Genomic DNA, 15,172 nt, shown 5'->3' on the forward strand with positions numbered 1-15,172 from the left:
TGAGCCATCTGAGCCACTGTCTCCAAGGTTATCAGAGAAAAATTTCTTTCTTTTTTTTCCCCCCATAAACGTTGAATAGAACTGTGTCCTTATACAAGAAAGCTAATTCAACTGAAGGGGTTTAGAAGGCTTTTCTTAAATAACTGGATTTGTTCTACAGACTCGTGGTTATAAAGTAAATGAATTAAATCAGATTGACTGGAGCCCGCTCTACAATCTCCTGGGGGAATGTGTTTTCCTGCCGGTGGTTCTGGTGCCTACCTTACAGGCCCTATACAGGTACTTCACGTCCTGTGTGAGGTTGTACAGTGTCAGGAAGGCGTAGGCGTTCCCGGCGGTGCCGTGGCACAGCCCGTACCCCTTCTTCAACAACCCATACTGCCAGATCATGTCAGCACACTGGTACGCATCACTGAGGTAGTGTTCCTCTCTGAACACCTGCAGAGCCAAGGGAAAGTTTTATTACAAGGGATATAAAAAGAAACGTCTATTGACATTCCTTCCTGATGGGAAAGGGGGGGAGAGAGGGCAAGAGGGGCGAGATAGAGGTGGCTTGGTAAGAAAGGGTAAGGGATTTAGAGCCAGAGAGATGTGTCGTGTGGGTGGGGACAAATTATAAAAGCTTACTAGCTTTGCTTTTTTTTTCTTTTTTGCTTTTAAATAACTGTACATGACCTTGTCTGTGCCATCCACGTTTTGTGTGCGCTCTGTGTTTATGTACATAGGTGTTAGTGGTGAAGTAGCATTGATTTTACTTGTGACTTGCTATTATCATCAGTTAATTTCCAAAGAACTGCATGCTATCTTCTTTGGTTAACAATAATGCCCTTCACTGTTAGGAAGTTTCCTTATAAATGGGGAAGAAACTGTATATAAAATTGATTATAAAAACTGATTTGATTACAAAATACTATGTCAGAAAAATACAGACACATCTCTCCAATCTTTTGTGGCCTCCTATATATTGATCAAAGACTCAAGAAATATTCTCAGTAGACAGCTTTAATATCTCATTGCAAACTAAATGTTCTTAAAAGTAGAATAAGGTGGTTTAGAAAGTTCTTCCATTATATTCAACTTTCTGAAAGTAAAATTTGATGTACTAAATGCTTACTTAGAGTATGAGATACCAATGCCTATTCATAGTCCACAGATTTGTAATTTGTAGATTGTGCACCAACAGACATAGATATCTTGGTTTACTTCTATTTTTTTTTTCTTTTTCTTTCAAATAAAACCCTGTTCTTTGATTATGGCTCTGCCATCACATGCTTTTTAAGAAATGATATTTGCATTTCTTTTATTTGGTAAAGTAAGAGAAAATATAAAAGTTGTAAATTTTGTCATTTGAAGTGTATAATTCAGTGGCATTAACTACATTTACAATGTTGTATAATCATCACTACTATTTCCAAAACGTTTTCATCATCCCAAACAAACTCGGTGCCCATGAAGTGATCCTGCGCCTCATCCCCCATCCCTCCCACCGGGCACCAGTCCCTGCTAGCTTCTGTTCTATTCTCTTCCTGTATGCATTTGCCTGTTCAGATATTACATATTAACCATCACATCATATAAAAGGAATCATAGAGTATTTGTCCTTGAGCATCTGGCTTATTTCACTTGGCATAATGTTTCCAAGGTCCCTGCTGTTGTAGTATGGATCAGAAGTTTATTCTTTTGTATGGCTGAATAACATTCCAGTGAGTGTGTAGGGGCGGGATATCACATTTTGTATTTTGGCAATTGTGAATGATGCTGCTGTGGAACATATGTGCACAAATATCTACATGAATCCTTGTGTTTAAATTTTGGGGAATATAAACCTAGGAGTTGAACTGCTGGATCATATACTAATTCTACGTTTAATTTTTTGAGGAACTACCAAACTCTCTTCTATGGCAGCTGCACCGTTTTACAATCCCACCAGCAATGCACAAGAAAGGTTCTGTTTTCAACCGAACTTCTGGGATATTTCTCTTGGCTCCACTACTGCTGCTACCATCTTGACTATTCTACCTGTCAGTGAAGCAGTCTCCCGATCTAGGAAAATAGTATCTGCTTTGGTACAGAGGGATACTGTAAGAATGATTAGAGTCCATTTAGCAAAATGATCTTAGGTCCAACAAGTAATGTATCTATTGCTCCTTTAAAGATTATACATAAAAATAATTTTAAGTTATAGAATTTTATGTCCCATTTTCCAAATTATTTCAAAAATGAGAAAACTCACAGTACCTTATAGGCCTGGATGAGCATGTAGATTACTCCAGGTGAACCATGACACCAATGGACTAGCAGATCTCGATTATCATCCACACAAGGAGGGTAATTGCCAGAAGGAAATTTCAGCTGGCAGACATAGTCTACACTGGGCTTGACCAAACCATGTAACTTCATATGGCTCACCTGAAGGCTGGGCTAAAAATGAGGAAAGGAATCATTAGTTCTGCTGAAGCAAACAGATCTTCCTAAGTCTCAGGGATGAGATTTAAACCAGAAAGAAAACATGACCACAAGGAACTAGATTTGGATTCCATTCCATATATTTTAACCTATTGGAACAAACTAAAATTAGGCTATCAGTTAACTCTTGAGATCTTACGTACATACTATTTTTCAATATTTATCGTTGTATACATACATATAATTTTCCTAAGTCAATGCAGGAGCACAAGAGACCTTTCTTAAGGTTTTAATACCTTAAGCAAACTCTGAAAGCCACAAAGAGATGCATTAGACAACACAAGCATAACTTTCACCATTACATTTAGAGAAATGGTAGCTGTTTCCAATAGAGGAGGATGCTAACAAGTTGGAAGACCTGGAATTTAGATCCAGGTTCTAGATTAAAGCCTTTTTGCAGAGGATTTGGGACTGATATTTATGCAGGATTATTCTGATACAACGATGTACGGACTGATGGGACACACTGCCATAGGGCATATGAGCCTCATTTTTCATCTAAGTTTTTAGTTTCTCCTTTGGTCCTGTCCTTAATTCATTGCATTGCTCGCTTTTTCAAAGAAAAAAATCAAAGTGTCTTTGCCAGGCAGCGGGTGGGCATGTGGGGTGAGGGAACAGGAAGGGGCATGAAGCACACGTACTGACCGTGCACGAAGTTCTTCAGGGCATGTACAGATTTCACTTTACCCACGGAATATCGTACAAGCTCAGTTTAAACTGCTAGAGGAGAATTTTCCTTAAATTTGCAGAATTTATCTCAAATGAACTACAAATAATAGTTTGTTTTATGTTGATACATAAGCACCTACTGGAATGGACTTTTTGGATTAAGAATTAAATCATTTCAAATAGACAATAATCTGCCAATGGAAAATTTGGAACACAGGTTTCCAGGTTTCTCACTATAGCCACCAAAAGGAGGCAGATGGACAGTAAAATGACTCCTGATGATCTGCTTCAATGAAAGGTCATGAGGCTGTCCAGTCACTGACATGTAGGACTCTACCTCACCTTTAAACTTCAGAACACAACTCTCTTTTCCTGAAAACTTAAGAATATATATTTACTTCTGGAAATACAGAGCCAGTGGAGGCTTATGCCAGAAAAACAGTCTAAGTCTGAATTGTCAAAACTCCTCATTCTAAAACTCTTAATTGAGAAGTGCAGAACAAATACAAAAGTTGGTCTCTTACTGCCACTAACACTCCAAGTGTGACTTTGCATTGTTGTCATTGTTGAGCTATAGGGAGAGGGAAAGTCTGACATTGATTTTGCATTATTGCAGCCGGCTACTCAACCAGCTAATAGTATGTATATCCAAGCACTCATGTTGAACATATTAATGAAACACTTTTCTTTATGCTGCATTGTACTTTGGGAAGGTGAGGGGGGCACCTTTTCTGCCATTAAAAATCAATTTTCTTTTGCTATGGATTTTTATTCCCAAGTGCCAATTTCTCCTTAAAAAGAGCTAAATAAGCCCCCAGAAAGGATGCTTTCATGAGAAGTCCTCTTCTGACCTCCCCTGCCAGGTTACGCTTGCTGCAGTAAATTTTATTTGGCCTTAGTCTTTTCGACTTTGGCTAACGTCCCTCTATAGTATTAGATCCAAAGAGCTGTTGGGCACAGTGCATTCAGCTATTTTTCAGGTAAGTTACACAAAATCCGCCAAAAAGGCTCTGTGGCTTTGCTCTCTAAGTGAACTTCAGGCAACACATGGTCATTTGTTTTCTATTGATTTTGTTCTTACTTCTGGAATTTGTTTCAATGGGTTGTGTCTAATCATATGCAATAATATTAATCCAAGGCATCTGCTGAGACAGCAGAGCAGAGCACGAGGCACTGCGTGCTGAAGGACAGGAGAACACTTCAGTCTGCAGGAGTGGCACTAGGTGGGCAAGGACGGTCACCTACAAATTGAATGTCATCTCACAGCGCGGTGCCCTTTATGTGCATGCACTTTCACATGCACCTTGGCAAATGCTGCCCTTGTTTGTCTAGGCCAGGAAACTGCAAGGAGAGTGATGCAGCAGTCGGCGGGGTGCAACACCCGAGGGCAGTGCTGGTGTCCTCACCCCGGACAGTCCAATCGGCAGGTGCATTAGCAAGTTACACCATCTTCCCCTCTTACCTGCAGCAGGTAGTAATAAATTCCTGCCAGGCCATGAGCAGCCCCCACATAATATTCTTGGTACCATTCATACATCAGTGGAGTCTTTGCTGTGAAGTTTCTCTTTTTAGCTAGGTTTTCCCCAGAGGTTAAGATTGTTTCACAAACCTACAGGGAGAAAACCGATAGCAATAATGAGAGAACCAGAATAAAAATCTTCCCAGTGGAACTTTCTGCTAAGATTTATGGAGAACATAGTGAATGGGACGTGATCTTTTGGCCATGGACGGGCACAGATTAATTCTCCTCGCAGAAAGTAGGGGTGACTGTATTCTGCCTAAAGGACAGAGATACAGAAATCCTGAACTCTCTTTACTAGAGCTGACAAGAATTCACTTGTCCGAGGAAAGCATGAATTCCTTCAGGCATGAAAGGAGACACCTGCATGTGGGAGGTGAGATCTGGTTCTCATCTTTGGCAGGGCCATACTCTCACACGGAGCAGGCTGCACTTCTCACTCCCAGTCACTCTCTGTGTTTCCAACAGCACTCAGAAGGACAGTGTCAGCTCTCTGATCCCGCCTGATCTTTAGAGGCCGACACACCTATTTTCCACCTGGGCTATGCTAACTGGAGAAACAAAACCAGTAGTTGAGGCATCCTAACAAGGGGATCCTAACTGAGATCCTAACAAGATTCCAAAAAGCACAAAAATGTGGTACCTGCTGAATATGGCTTTGAGGAATCTTTTCCACTCCAAAGTTCTTATTCACAAAGAGAAGAGCGTAAATGTAGCCCATTCGTCCATAGAGAATTTCATTTGGAGCATGGGGATCAATCTTATTTAGATGAATTAGCCTGGGAATAAAAATACATGCCTAAGATAACTTGAAAGGGATCAGATAATGGTATATACTTAAACTGGGACATTCAAAAATACATACACATAAATATATGCATAGAAATATTATATATTAATTTACTATTACAGTTAAACATTTTAAATATATTATAATTAATATATAAACTAAACATTTTCATATATTTATATTATAAATTGTTATATATTATTACACATTAAGTGCACTGAGCCAGACCACAAAGGGTAGTCCGGGTTCAAAAATTATCCCTCAACTAAATTTTTCTTCAGTTCACAATAGAAATGAGAAACAAATTCAAAGGATGAAATCTACTTGCACTGAATGAAAAACCTGCTACACCCCAGTTACTTACCTCCTTCCTTAGTTCATTTCTTAACATGTCATCAGGCCTCCGTGAAGTGTCTGTACAATGGCCTGATGTACCACAGCCGGTAAGACGTGAGAGAGCACAGAGGCATCAGTCAGCCTCCCTGTCTTCCCAGTCTCCCAGCCGTCCCACCCTTCTTTTCAGAAACAACCACGGTTACCAAATTCTTGGATAGTCCTAGAATTATTTTATGCACATAGAAACATAAATATGCATATCTATATCTCCCCAAATGTTCTGTGGCTTGCTATTTATCAATACATCTTGACAAACATTCTACATCAGCACATCCAGAGTAGTCTCATTCTTTATCACAGCTGTATAGTATCCCACTGAAGGGATATATTATAAGATATTGATTCCCTACTGATAGACTCAGCGTGGCTTGCCACAAAAAGTTGTTTCCGGTTTTGGCTCCATGTAAGACGGAGTAAGCACACTCCAGCCTGCCTCTCCTGGTAAACGCAGCTCCAAGACCTGGAGAGAATGCGCAGAGCGGCTCTTTGAGGATTCCAAACAGTAAACAGCAGCAGGCAGAGTGGGGAAGACCAGAATTTGAAGTACCACCAAACCAGTGGTGAGTTTACCATATTTTCATCTACGGTATTCCCCTGGCCTGAATTCAGAATAGTCCCAAACCTGGAAGTGAGCCCCAAGGGCTGAAAGAGAGTCCCGGAAGAAACCCTTGAGTTCTGTCTCAAGAAACAATGGGAAAGGGCATGCATGGCTGACATCAGAGACAGTGAGTAAAGCCTCTCAGTTTTCTTTATTTTCTCTCTTCTTCCCTCCGTTTACTCACACCCCGGGCCGCAAGCAGTCTCACAGGGTTGGCAGAAACGAAGGCAACAGGAGCCCATGGAAGCCAGGTCTCTGAGGGAGGGACCCTTCCTCACAGACTGGAGGAGCTGTGGTCCCAGGAGGGTGGGGTAAGCCTCTACTGTTTCACTCCTTTCTCACGTTGCCAGCATTTAGCCCCAGATTCAGCTGCAGTCGTGGGAATATTTGGCAGAGTGGATTTCTTTCCAGAGGACCAAAAAGGGAAGCCCCAGGGAACCAGGAACTAGGTGGGGTTTGCAAGGAAAGGAGCTCAGGACAGCAACCATATTTGTAGTCTGAACTCAGAGAATGAACCTTTCTGCCTTTCGTAGGGGGGTGGTGGGGAGGGTGTGGAAAGCAAATAGGATAAGTAGGGAAAATGTCTTTGCTCTTTTGGATTTTTATCACATGAAATTTTGAAAGTACATCTCAATTACCCCTAAATTACCCTATATAGTCAATGTGTTTTCAGTTATTAAAACAATATAATTTTTGGTGAAACGTGACAAAATATCAGTCTATTGGAAAAGTAAGAGGGAAGAGCCAGGGAATTTCAGGAAAAGAGCAGTAATGAGAGGACATCAGCCCTACCAAATAATAATGGCTTTGTCCTCAGGTAGCAGATGACACTGACCGCACTGCCTGAGGACAAAGCCATTATTTGTTTGTAAAATTCTCTTGTTGTCTGTGTAGAAATTTACTTTCAAAGTAGTTAAGTATAAACAGTGCCTGTGCAAGTATCTCATCTAACTTTATATATCGGGAATTATAAGCATACAAGCACTATTTAATATAAACACTATAATAAACATTTGAAGTATCCAGAATCACACCCCTGGGGTGACTGGCTATACTTGAACGACTCTTATCAGGAATCACCATTCAGAGGCACTCGGCACTTGAAATAAGTTTATCAAAATCTACACCAGAGGATTTGCTGATAAGTGTAGTAAAGAATGTTAAAGACGGTTTTTTTTGTTGGTGGGATGAATGGTGAAGACAGGTGGAAGGTGTGGAAGATGGTACTGGCTCTACTACTGTTTGATCAATAAGACCTAATAAGATTGTCTGGGGACAAATGTGGTTTTCTCTAAGTCACAAGAACAGGGCAGGAGACTACCTGTGTGTATGTGTGTGTGTCTTACTTCCTAATCAGTGTTTGTACACTTGGTTTCTTTATTTGGTAGAACTTGGTTCACTGCTCGTGCTTTCATTTTAACGTACTTAGTGTTAAGGTTACAGCTGAGGGGGGATACAGCTCCTACTGCTAATCTCTGGAGGCCACCAATATCTGCAAACAACAAAAACAAACAAAAACCTAACAAGTGCTGCCACGTCTATAACCAACGGGTATAATGAAGACTGTCCTGGCTCCATAGGGAAGGTACTTGTGGAAGAACAGACAATTCCTTTAGCCCAGCCCTCCCCACTCCACTTCCATAAGGCTGTGGTCGGGGGAGAGGAACACTCACAATTTAAAATTAAAAAGCCACGTCTTAATAACCAGAATGAGATGCTTTTGGTGACTGAGGGGGCTAACAATTATGAAATAGACTAAGTAAAAGTTATAAAAGTGTCCTTAAGAGAACTCACTCCTGGTCAGGAAAGAGGGGTGTGAAAAAGCACGGCGGGTTGCAGTTACGGACAGCTCTGTTATACCTTGTCGGTTATATTATACCTCAACAAATGGAGGCATCTCATCAGATTGGTTAAACATGCAAATGCTGGCTCATGTATGTTTTTTCTTCTATATGTATAGGCATTAAACTCGCAGTGGAACAGTGGTTATCTTAAGAATAGGGACATGGTGGGCAAAGGTCACTTTCAATTTTCTTGTTTCTTAAGATTTTCCCCAATGTTAACAGGACTGTCTGGTTGGTAGAATTATGGGCCATTTTTTTTTTCTACTTCAGTATCATACAGAGACACACCCTTAATATTTTTAAAGAACTTAAGAATATTTATTAAGAAAAATTCTATTTTATTCTCATGCCAGAACTGGTAACTCAGTAATGTTGTGATCTTAACAAAATAAAATCTTTTTACTGGATAAAAACTCAACTGTTGTAGTAAACAGAAGGAATACTTCAGAGGTTTGATTTAAAAATTTATTACCAAGTTTTAATGTAAGCATATTAAATTGTATTGAATTTAGATATGAAAAAGCATTTTTGGTCTGCTATTATAAAGGAAATTGAATTATTCAAAAAAGGAAAATTACTGTGAATTTTTTAAACAAATACTGCTCTATGGAAGTTACTCAGAACAATTATTGCATTAACTCCAATGATGTTCTCACCTAAATGTGTTTGAACCACGTTTCCTTTACAGGCCAATGTTATGGATTATATTACCACTAGGTGGCGATACATAATCAGCATTCCAATTATTTTGCAGCCAAACGCATTTGCATTTTGGAAGTTTAAAGTAGATAGCAAAATCCTTTCAAATGTTTGAAGATGAATTATTGCTCAGAGTATCTGCTTAAAATAATACTTCAGACTTTAGGGTAAGAAAGGAAGTATTCCTTTTTTTTTTTCTGGATTTGAATTCAAATCCTTAAAACTCATTAGCTGGTTCTGATGATTACTAAAGGTAGCATTTTTAACTGCATGTTTTACAAGCTACATTCTCAAGATAAAGTGAAGAAATGATAGCATATATAGTCATAAGGTTATTTTGTGTGTTTTCAAAAACTCAAAACCAGAAGCACATCATTGCAGCTCCATTTGTTTTGCTATGTTGATATTAATAGCAACCAATCTTCAGAAGAGACATGGTACTGAAATGTCACTGAAGGAAGAATAAGGACATATAAAACCAGGATAGTTCTGTTCCACTCCTATTTCCCGAGGGTGTTACTGGGGAGAGTTTTTACCTTATATCATCTAAAGGTTTGTAACTTTTTAAAAAGGAGTCCTTTTCTTACTCATCACACTACAAAAGAGAGAGTGGATACTTTCTGACCAGAAAGCCCAAAATCATTATTCTAAGTCTTGGCCCCAAAGCACTTTGTATATCACATCAGTCACTGAACAGTCAGTAGGAACAGTCAGTAGGCAGTGCTCTCTCTGCACGGTGGCACCAACTGTGTGTGGAAGGAAGGGTGAAAACGAACACAGTACAAATCAAACAGAACGAAAAAAATTGTGCTATTTATCCTTTTCCTTGCCACCTGCCTCCACTAACAGCAGGACATTTGAACATGAACACAGACACAAAGACACACACTCCTTTTTAGGGAGTTATAGACCCGTCTGAAAAAAGTGTTAAGTGTTCTCTCCATGCTGACTACAATTTGGGGTTTTCTACAGACCTGTGGAAGCCCTAAGATTCTCAGAGCCCCAAAGTTAAGAATCCCTATCTTAGGGAAACATTGACTCCTTTGTCTCTATAACTCAAAATGATGATTCTGAAAGACCATCATATTAAGAAAAACCAGGAAAGGTAAGCTGAAATGGGATGTTGGTGGTGGAGCATAAGAGGTGCCACACACAGAACTCTGCCATTTCCAAAGGGCTATGTGATGTGAGGAAGAAGGGTCAGTAAAAAATGAAACAAACCAGTAGGTTTAATATCTAATGACATCAAATTATTTCAATTGAATTGAGAAGACTTACAGATTTTTCCCTTAAAAGGGGAGAAATGTGAAAGCAATTTATAAATAATTCCTTTTTTTTCCCTGTTGTGCCATGAACTCTAGAAATGAAAAATCAAAACTGTGGCCATGAGTAGCCTGTTTTCCTACTGTATATCCACATTCTATATGTTTCATCTTAACAAATCTATTGGCTATAATTATTATCGAAATGTTGATAAAGTTTTTAAAAAGGTGTAAATAACAAAAACACCTTTATTATCAAGGTGTCAAAAAAAAAGAAATTTTAGTTTACTGTTACGAGTATTTTATAATAAACCAATATTAATATATGGTACTATTCCCCCAAGGAGTGTTTCTTCGAACAGTAGGCCCTGAAATGTCCTGAGAAAAGGGGCTGTCTACTTGACAAGTATGGCAAATTCCACTCCCTACAGTCACGAGTTTCCCCCGCGCATAAAAGCTACTGAAGGCTCTGAGCAGCCAGTAAAGGTGCATATTTAACTTTGTTTAATTAGCACGTACCCAGTCTGAATACATAAATCTTGTTTTCATGTTTCATATAACAAACAATTACTATCTGGTTGTACATATTTTGAGAAAGGCTGGCATTATGTATAAAATACTGGGACCACTACAGCTTATTTTTATGATACTTAAGAATGATTCACTGAATGAGACTCCCTTCGGAGTCTATAAAGCAGATGTGTGGCTAAAAAAACCCAGAAAGGTAGTTTCTGTGTTGCAAATCTAGATGGTATATGCATTTGCCAAAACTCAACAAATATCAATCAAACTTGGGCAGGTCACTGTGTGTAAACTTTATGTCAAAAGAAGAAAACTAAACAGGTATTGAACCCAAGTAAATGATATATATGCTTTAGTATTTAGAAGGAAGGATACCGATGTCTGCAATTTACATCCCCCCCTCCCAAAAGGATTAATAGTGGATAGAGGAATACATTGATGGATTAGATCTGTGATAAAGCAAGTATGGTAAAATGTGAATGTGAATGCTAGAATTTATGTGGGTAGATATACAGGTATTCACTGTTCTTTCAACATTTCTGTATGTTTGAAATTTTTCATAATAAAATTTTGAGGGGGGAAAAACCTGTAGTTATTAGAATTTTAGGCCAAAGCCTGTTAATGAAATACACACCACTGCACAGTGTAAAGTTAACCAAAGATCCTCCACAAACGAAATCAGTGATGATAATGCCATTCCAACAGTAATTTATAAGAAAGAGTAGTGGGAATCAAAAACCATGGTCAAACTGGGGGCAATCACTGATTAAAATGTTGCTGGACCAATTAAAAAATGCACTAAAGACCTTAACAGACACTTCACCGAAGAAGAAATACAGATGGCAAATAAGTATATAAAAAGATGCTCCATATTGTATGTCAGGGAAATGCAAATTAAAACAAGGACGGGGCGCCTGGCTAGCTCAGTCGGTTAAGCGTCTGACTTCGGCTCAGGTCATGATCTCACAGTTCGTGAGTTTGAGCCCCACATTAGGCTCACTGCTGTTAGCACAGAGCCTGCTTCGGATCCTCTGTCCCTCTCCCTGTGCCCCTCCCTAGCTTGTGCTCTCTCACTCTCTCCAAAAGTAAATGAACATTAAGAATAAATAATAAAACAAGCAAGAAGCAAGGAGATACCACGACACATCTATTAGAGTGGCCAAAATCTGGAACACTGGCAGGATGCGCAGCAATAGGAACTTTCATTCATTGCTGATGGGAATACAATGGTACAGCCACTTTGGAAGATAGTTTGGAAATTCTTACAAAATTAAACCTACCCTTATAATATGACCCAGCAATTGCGCTCCTTGATATTTACCCAAAGGAGCTATAAGGTTACGTCCACACAAAAAATTGCACATAGACATCTACATTAGCTTTATTCATAATTTCCAAAACTTGAAAGCAACCAAGATGTCCTTCAGTAGGGTAATGGATAAACTCTGGTACATCCAGACAATGGACTGTTATTTAGCACTAAAAAGAAATGAGCTGTCATGCCATGAAAAGACATGAGAGAACCTTAAATACATATTACTAAGTGAAAGAAGCCAATTGGAAAAGGCAACATACTGTATGATTCCAACTACGACATTCTGGAAAAGACAAAACCAAGACGACAGTAAAATGATGAGTAGTTTCTGGGGTTAGGGAGGAGAGAAGAGGGATTGCTAAGCAGGGCACAGAGGATTCTCAGGGCAGTGAAACTACTCTCTATGATAGCATGATGATGGATACACGTCATTACACATTTGTCCCAACCCACCAACTGCACCACACCAAAAGGTAACTAATGTAACTAACATAAATTATGGGCTTGGGTGATCATGGTGTGTCAGCATAGGTTCATCCACTGTAACAAGTGAGCCCCTCTGGTGGGGAATTTTGATAACGGGGAGATTATGCAGGTGTGGGGATAGCGCGTATATGGGAAATCTCTGTACCTTCCTCTCAAGTTTTCTGTGAATGGAAAATTGCTCTAAAAAGTAAAGTCTAGGGATGCTTGGGTGGCTCAGTCAGTTGATCATGTGACTTGATTTCGGTTCAGGTCAAGATCCCAGGATCATGGGATTGAGCTCTGCGTTGGGCTCCGTGCTGAGTGTGGAGCCTGCTTAGGATTCTCTTTCTCCCCCTTCCTCTGTCCCTCTCTCCCACTACGCTCTCTCCAGTAATAAATGAAATGAAAAAAAAAAAAAAAAAGTAAAGTCTATTAAACAACAAAACAAAACCAAAAGCCTTTGCTGGAATTGCAACTTCCTGTGTGTTAACATGCTCAGCAGAGCCTAACAGCACTGCTTGCAGTATTGCATGGAGCCAGACTTCTTGATAGAATTTGTGCTCAATAAGCTCTAGTCAAACAATAATTGTAGTTTATTAGTACCACAGTTTAGTAATTCTTCATAATTCACAAGCTTCTAGTGAGCTGCTCTGCTCTACATTAAAAATAAGAATCTGGATTTGCATGGTATTTGCTCCTAAGAAAAACAATTTTGAATCAGTCTGTCGTCTGTTAGGAGCCCTCCCCCAGCTCACGAGAGGAAGTGAAGCACATTTTTTGGATTATTGATCTTGGACACCACCTTATGTAAGTAATCACACGATCAAACTTTTGATCTCATTTTTGTTATTAAACTAATGTTTGATCTGGTGTGTGTCAGTGTCATTACATCTTACAATAAAATAGGAACTATAATGGTTGTTCCTTAACTAAATCGGGATTATGTGTGAAGTGATCAAATGACAGTAGTAAGATTTACTGCTGGAAGAAAAGTACCTTCACTAAAATGTTCTTGTGCTAACACATACAGAATCCATTATGACATCTAGATCATAATCTAGATCAAAAAGAAATATGATTACCGGGTGATGCAGTCTTCCGCCTGCTTCTCATTGTTCATCTTGTGATACACCACAGCGCCCACCGCCAGGGGGCCCGCGTCCCCGCACAGGAAGGTGATGGAACGCTTGGTCAAACTGTTCAGACCTTGCTTTACGTAGCCGTGTGCCATCTGTAGGTAAGCAGGGTCCCCGAACACATCATAGAGATGTAAGTAAAGCACAGAGATACCTGAAAAGCAAAAAGAGAATAATGTAACGATGAAGAATGGGCCACTGTTTTATTTTGGTTTGCTGCCAACTCAGCAGTGTTGATTGTCGATAAGCCATAACACATACATAAGTAAACTCTCCGGAAGTTTAGATGACCTTAGTTCTAGACTCAGCAGCTCTAAGAACCAGACAAAGGCACTTGCTCTGCTTCTTCATCATTGCAACTGTACATAATAGGAACTCTGAGATCATCTCTGAACTCTAACCTAAGTTTATTATTAACCCTTGCTGCACTCTACTGTGTGTAAATGTATTCTTCTTGATGGTTAAATGACAGGTTATCAAAACTATATTTCTAATAGTCACTTCTTTATTTAACATATAATCATTTACTTAATAAGTAAACAAGTAATACTTGTTCTTGCGAGCTACAGAAATTCAAAGACTAGGGAGCGAAAAATTCAATTTCTCTTTCTATGGGAAGGTAATTTTGTGAATGAGAAGGTAGGGACAGTAACCAAATTCCCTACTCCAGTATCGTTCCAGGCAGGGATTATAAAACAACTACTAAGTTATTTGAGATCTGAGAAAATAAATTCAATTCCTCCTTAATTTCTTTTCTCTGTCAAGGACTCTGCTACTTGAGAAATTATACTGTAAAAACTGCCAATGACTTTTGCTTTGGGCCTTCCTCAATTTGCTTCTTATCCTTCAAGAGAAGCCTGATATATATATATATATAATTGAGGTGTTGTCTGAATGCCTGTCACAGTAGATAGAGCCTTCCCTCTGAAGCCGATTGGTCTCAGGGCAGAATCAAAGATGTGGAGTAGAGAACCTACCTGCCTGCAGCATTTCCGGAAACTTATTTCTCCCCTTAAAGTACATTTTCCATCTCATTTACCATTTTTAGAAGATACAGAGCCTCTGTTTAAATCTAAATTAATAGAGCCAATCTCTTCATGGATTTCAGTGCAGTAAAAATGCAGTCTGCAAAATTACTTTTCACTGTACTGAGGACAATTTTAAATTTAGATAGTTTTCTCATTTTGCATGGGTAATCTCCAAAGCTTTGTGCTACAGACAATTCAATTTCACATGTATATTAAGGCCAAATTTTCATTTCCTGCCTAAGTTAATAACCTTGTCTGCTCTTTCAAAGTGGCTTGGTGTTAGGAATTCCACAAGCTGATGATCGGATGTACCAGTGCTGAAGGTCTGCAGACGTAAGTGTACAAAACCATGTATGTAAGAAAAGAAAATCTCCTTTTCACAAATGATCAATGTCAAGAGCTTCTTCAGCAATTAGGTCCTTAAATGGCTTCATCTCCATCCACACAAGGCATCTGCCGGTGA

General features: G+C 39.2%; 1 protein-coding gene and 1 long non-coding RNA gene across 5 annotated transcripts in view; one reads left to right on the forward strand and one right to left on the reverse strand.

Annotated features, from left to right (window-relative positions):
• Window positions 1-15,172, forward strand: part of LOC147578657 (uncharacterized) — a 104,429-nt gene that overhangs the window by 78,260 nt on the left and 10,997 nt on the right. The window lies entirely within an intron of this gene.
• Window positions 1-15,172, reverse strand: part of LANCL1 (LanC like glutathione S-transferase 1) — a 36,785-nt gene that overhangs the window by 3,955 nt on the left and 17,658 nt on the right. For all 4 annotated transcript variants that reach the window (XM_086719532.1, XM_086719533.1, XM_086719531.1 and 1 more), the window contains exons 4-8: window positions 13,628-13,835; window positions 5,298-5,433; window positions 4,598-4,744; window positions 2,239-2,421; window positions 262-438 (exon numbers count right to left, since the gene is read on the reverse strand). In XM_086719532.1, coding sequence (XP_086575658.1) covers window positions 262-438; window positions 2,239-2,421; window positions 4,598-4,744; window positions 5,298-5,433; window positions 13,628-13,835 — 851 coding nt within the window. The remainder of the gene's footprint in view (window positions 1-261; window positions 439-2,238; window positions 2,422-4,597; window positions 4,745-5,297; window positions 5,434-13,627; window positions 13,836-15,172) is intronic.

Source organism: Puma concolor, chromosome C1, assembly GCF_028749965.1.
Source record: "Puma concolor isolate L17-30 chromosome C1, mPumCon1.1.hap2, whole genome shotgun sequence".
NCBI classification, from domain to species: Eukaryota; Metazoa; Chordata; class Mammalia; order Carnivora; family Felidae; genus Puma; species Puma concolor.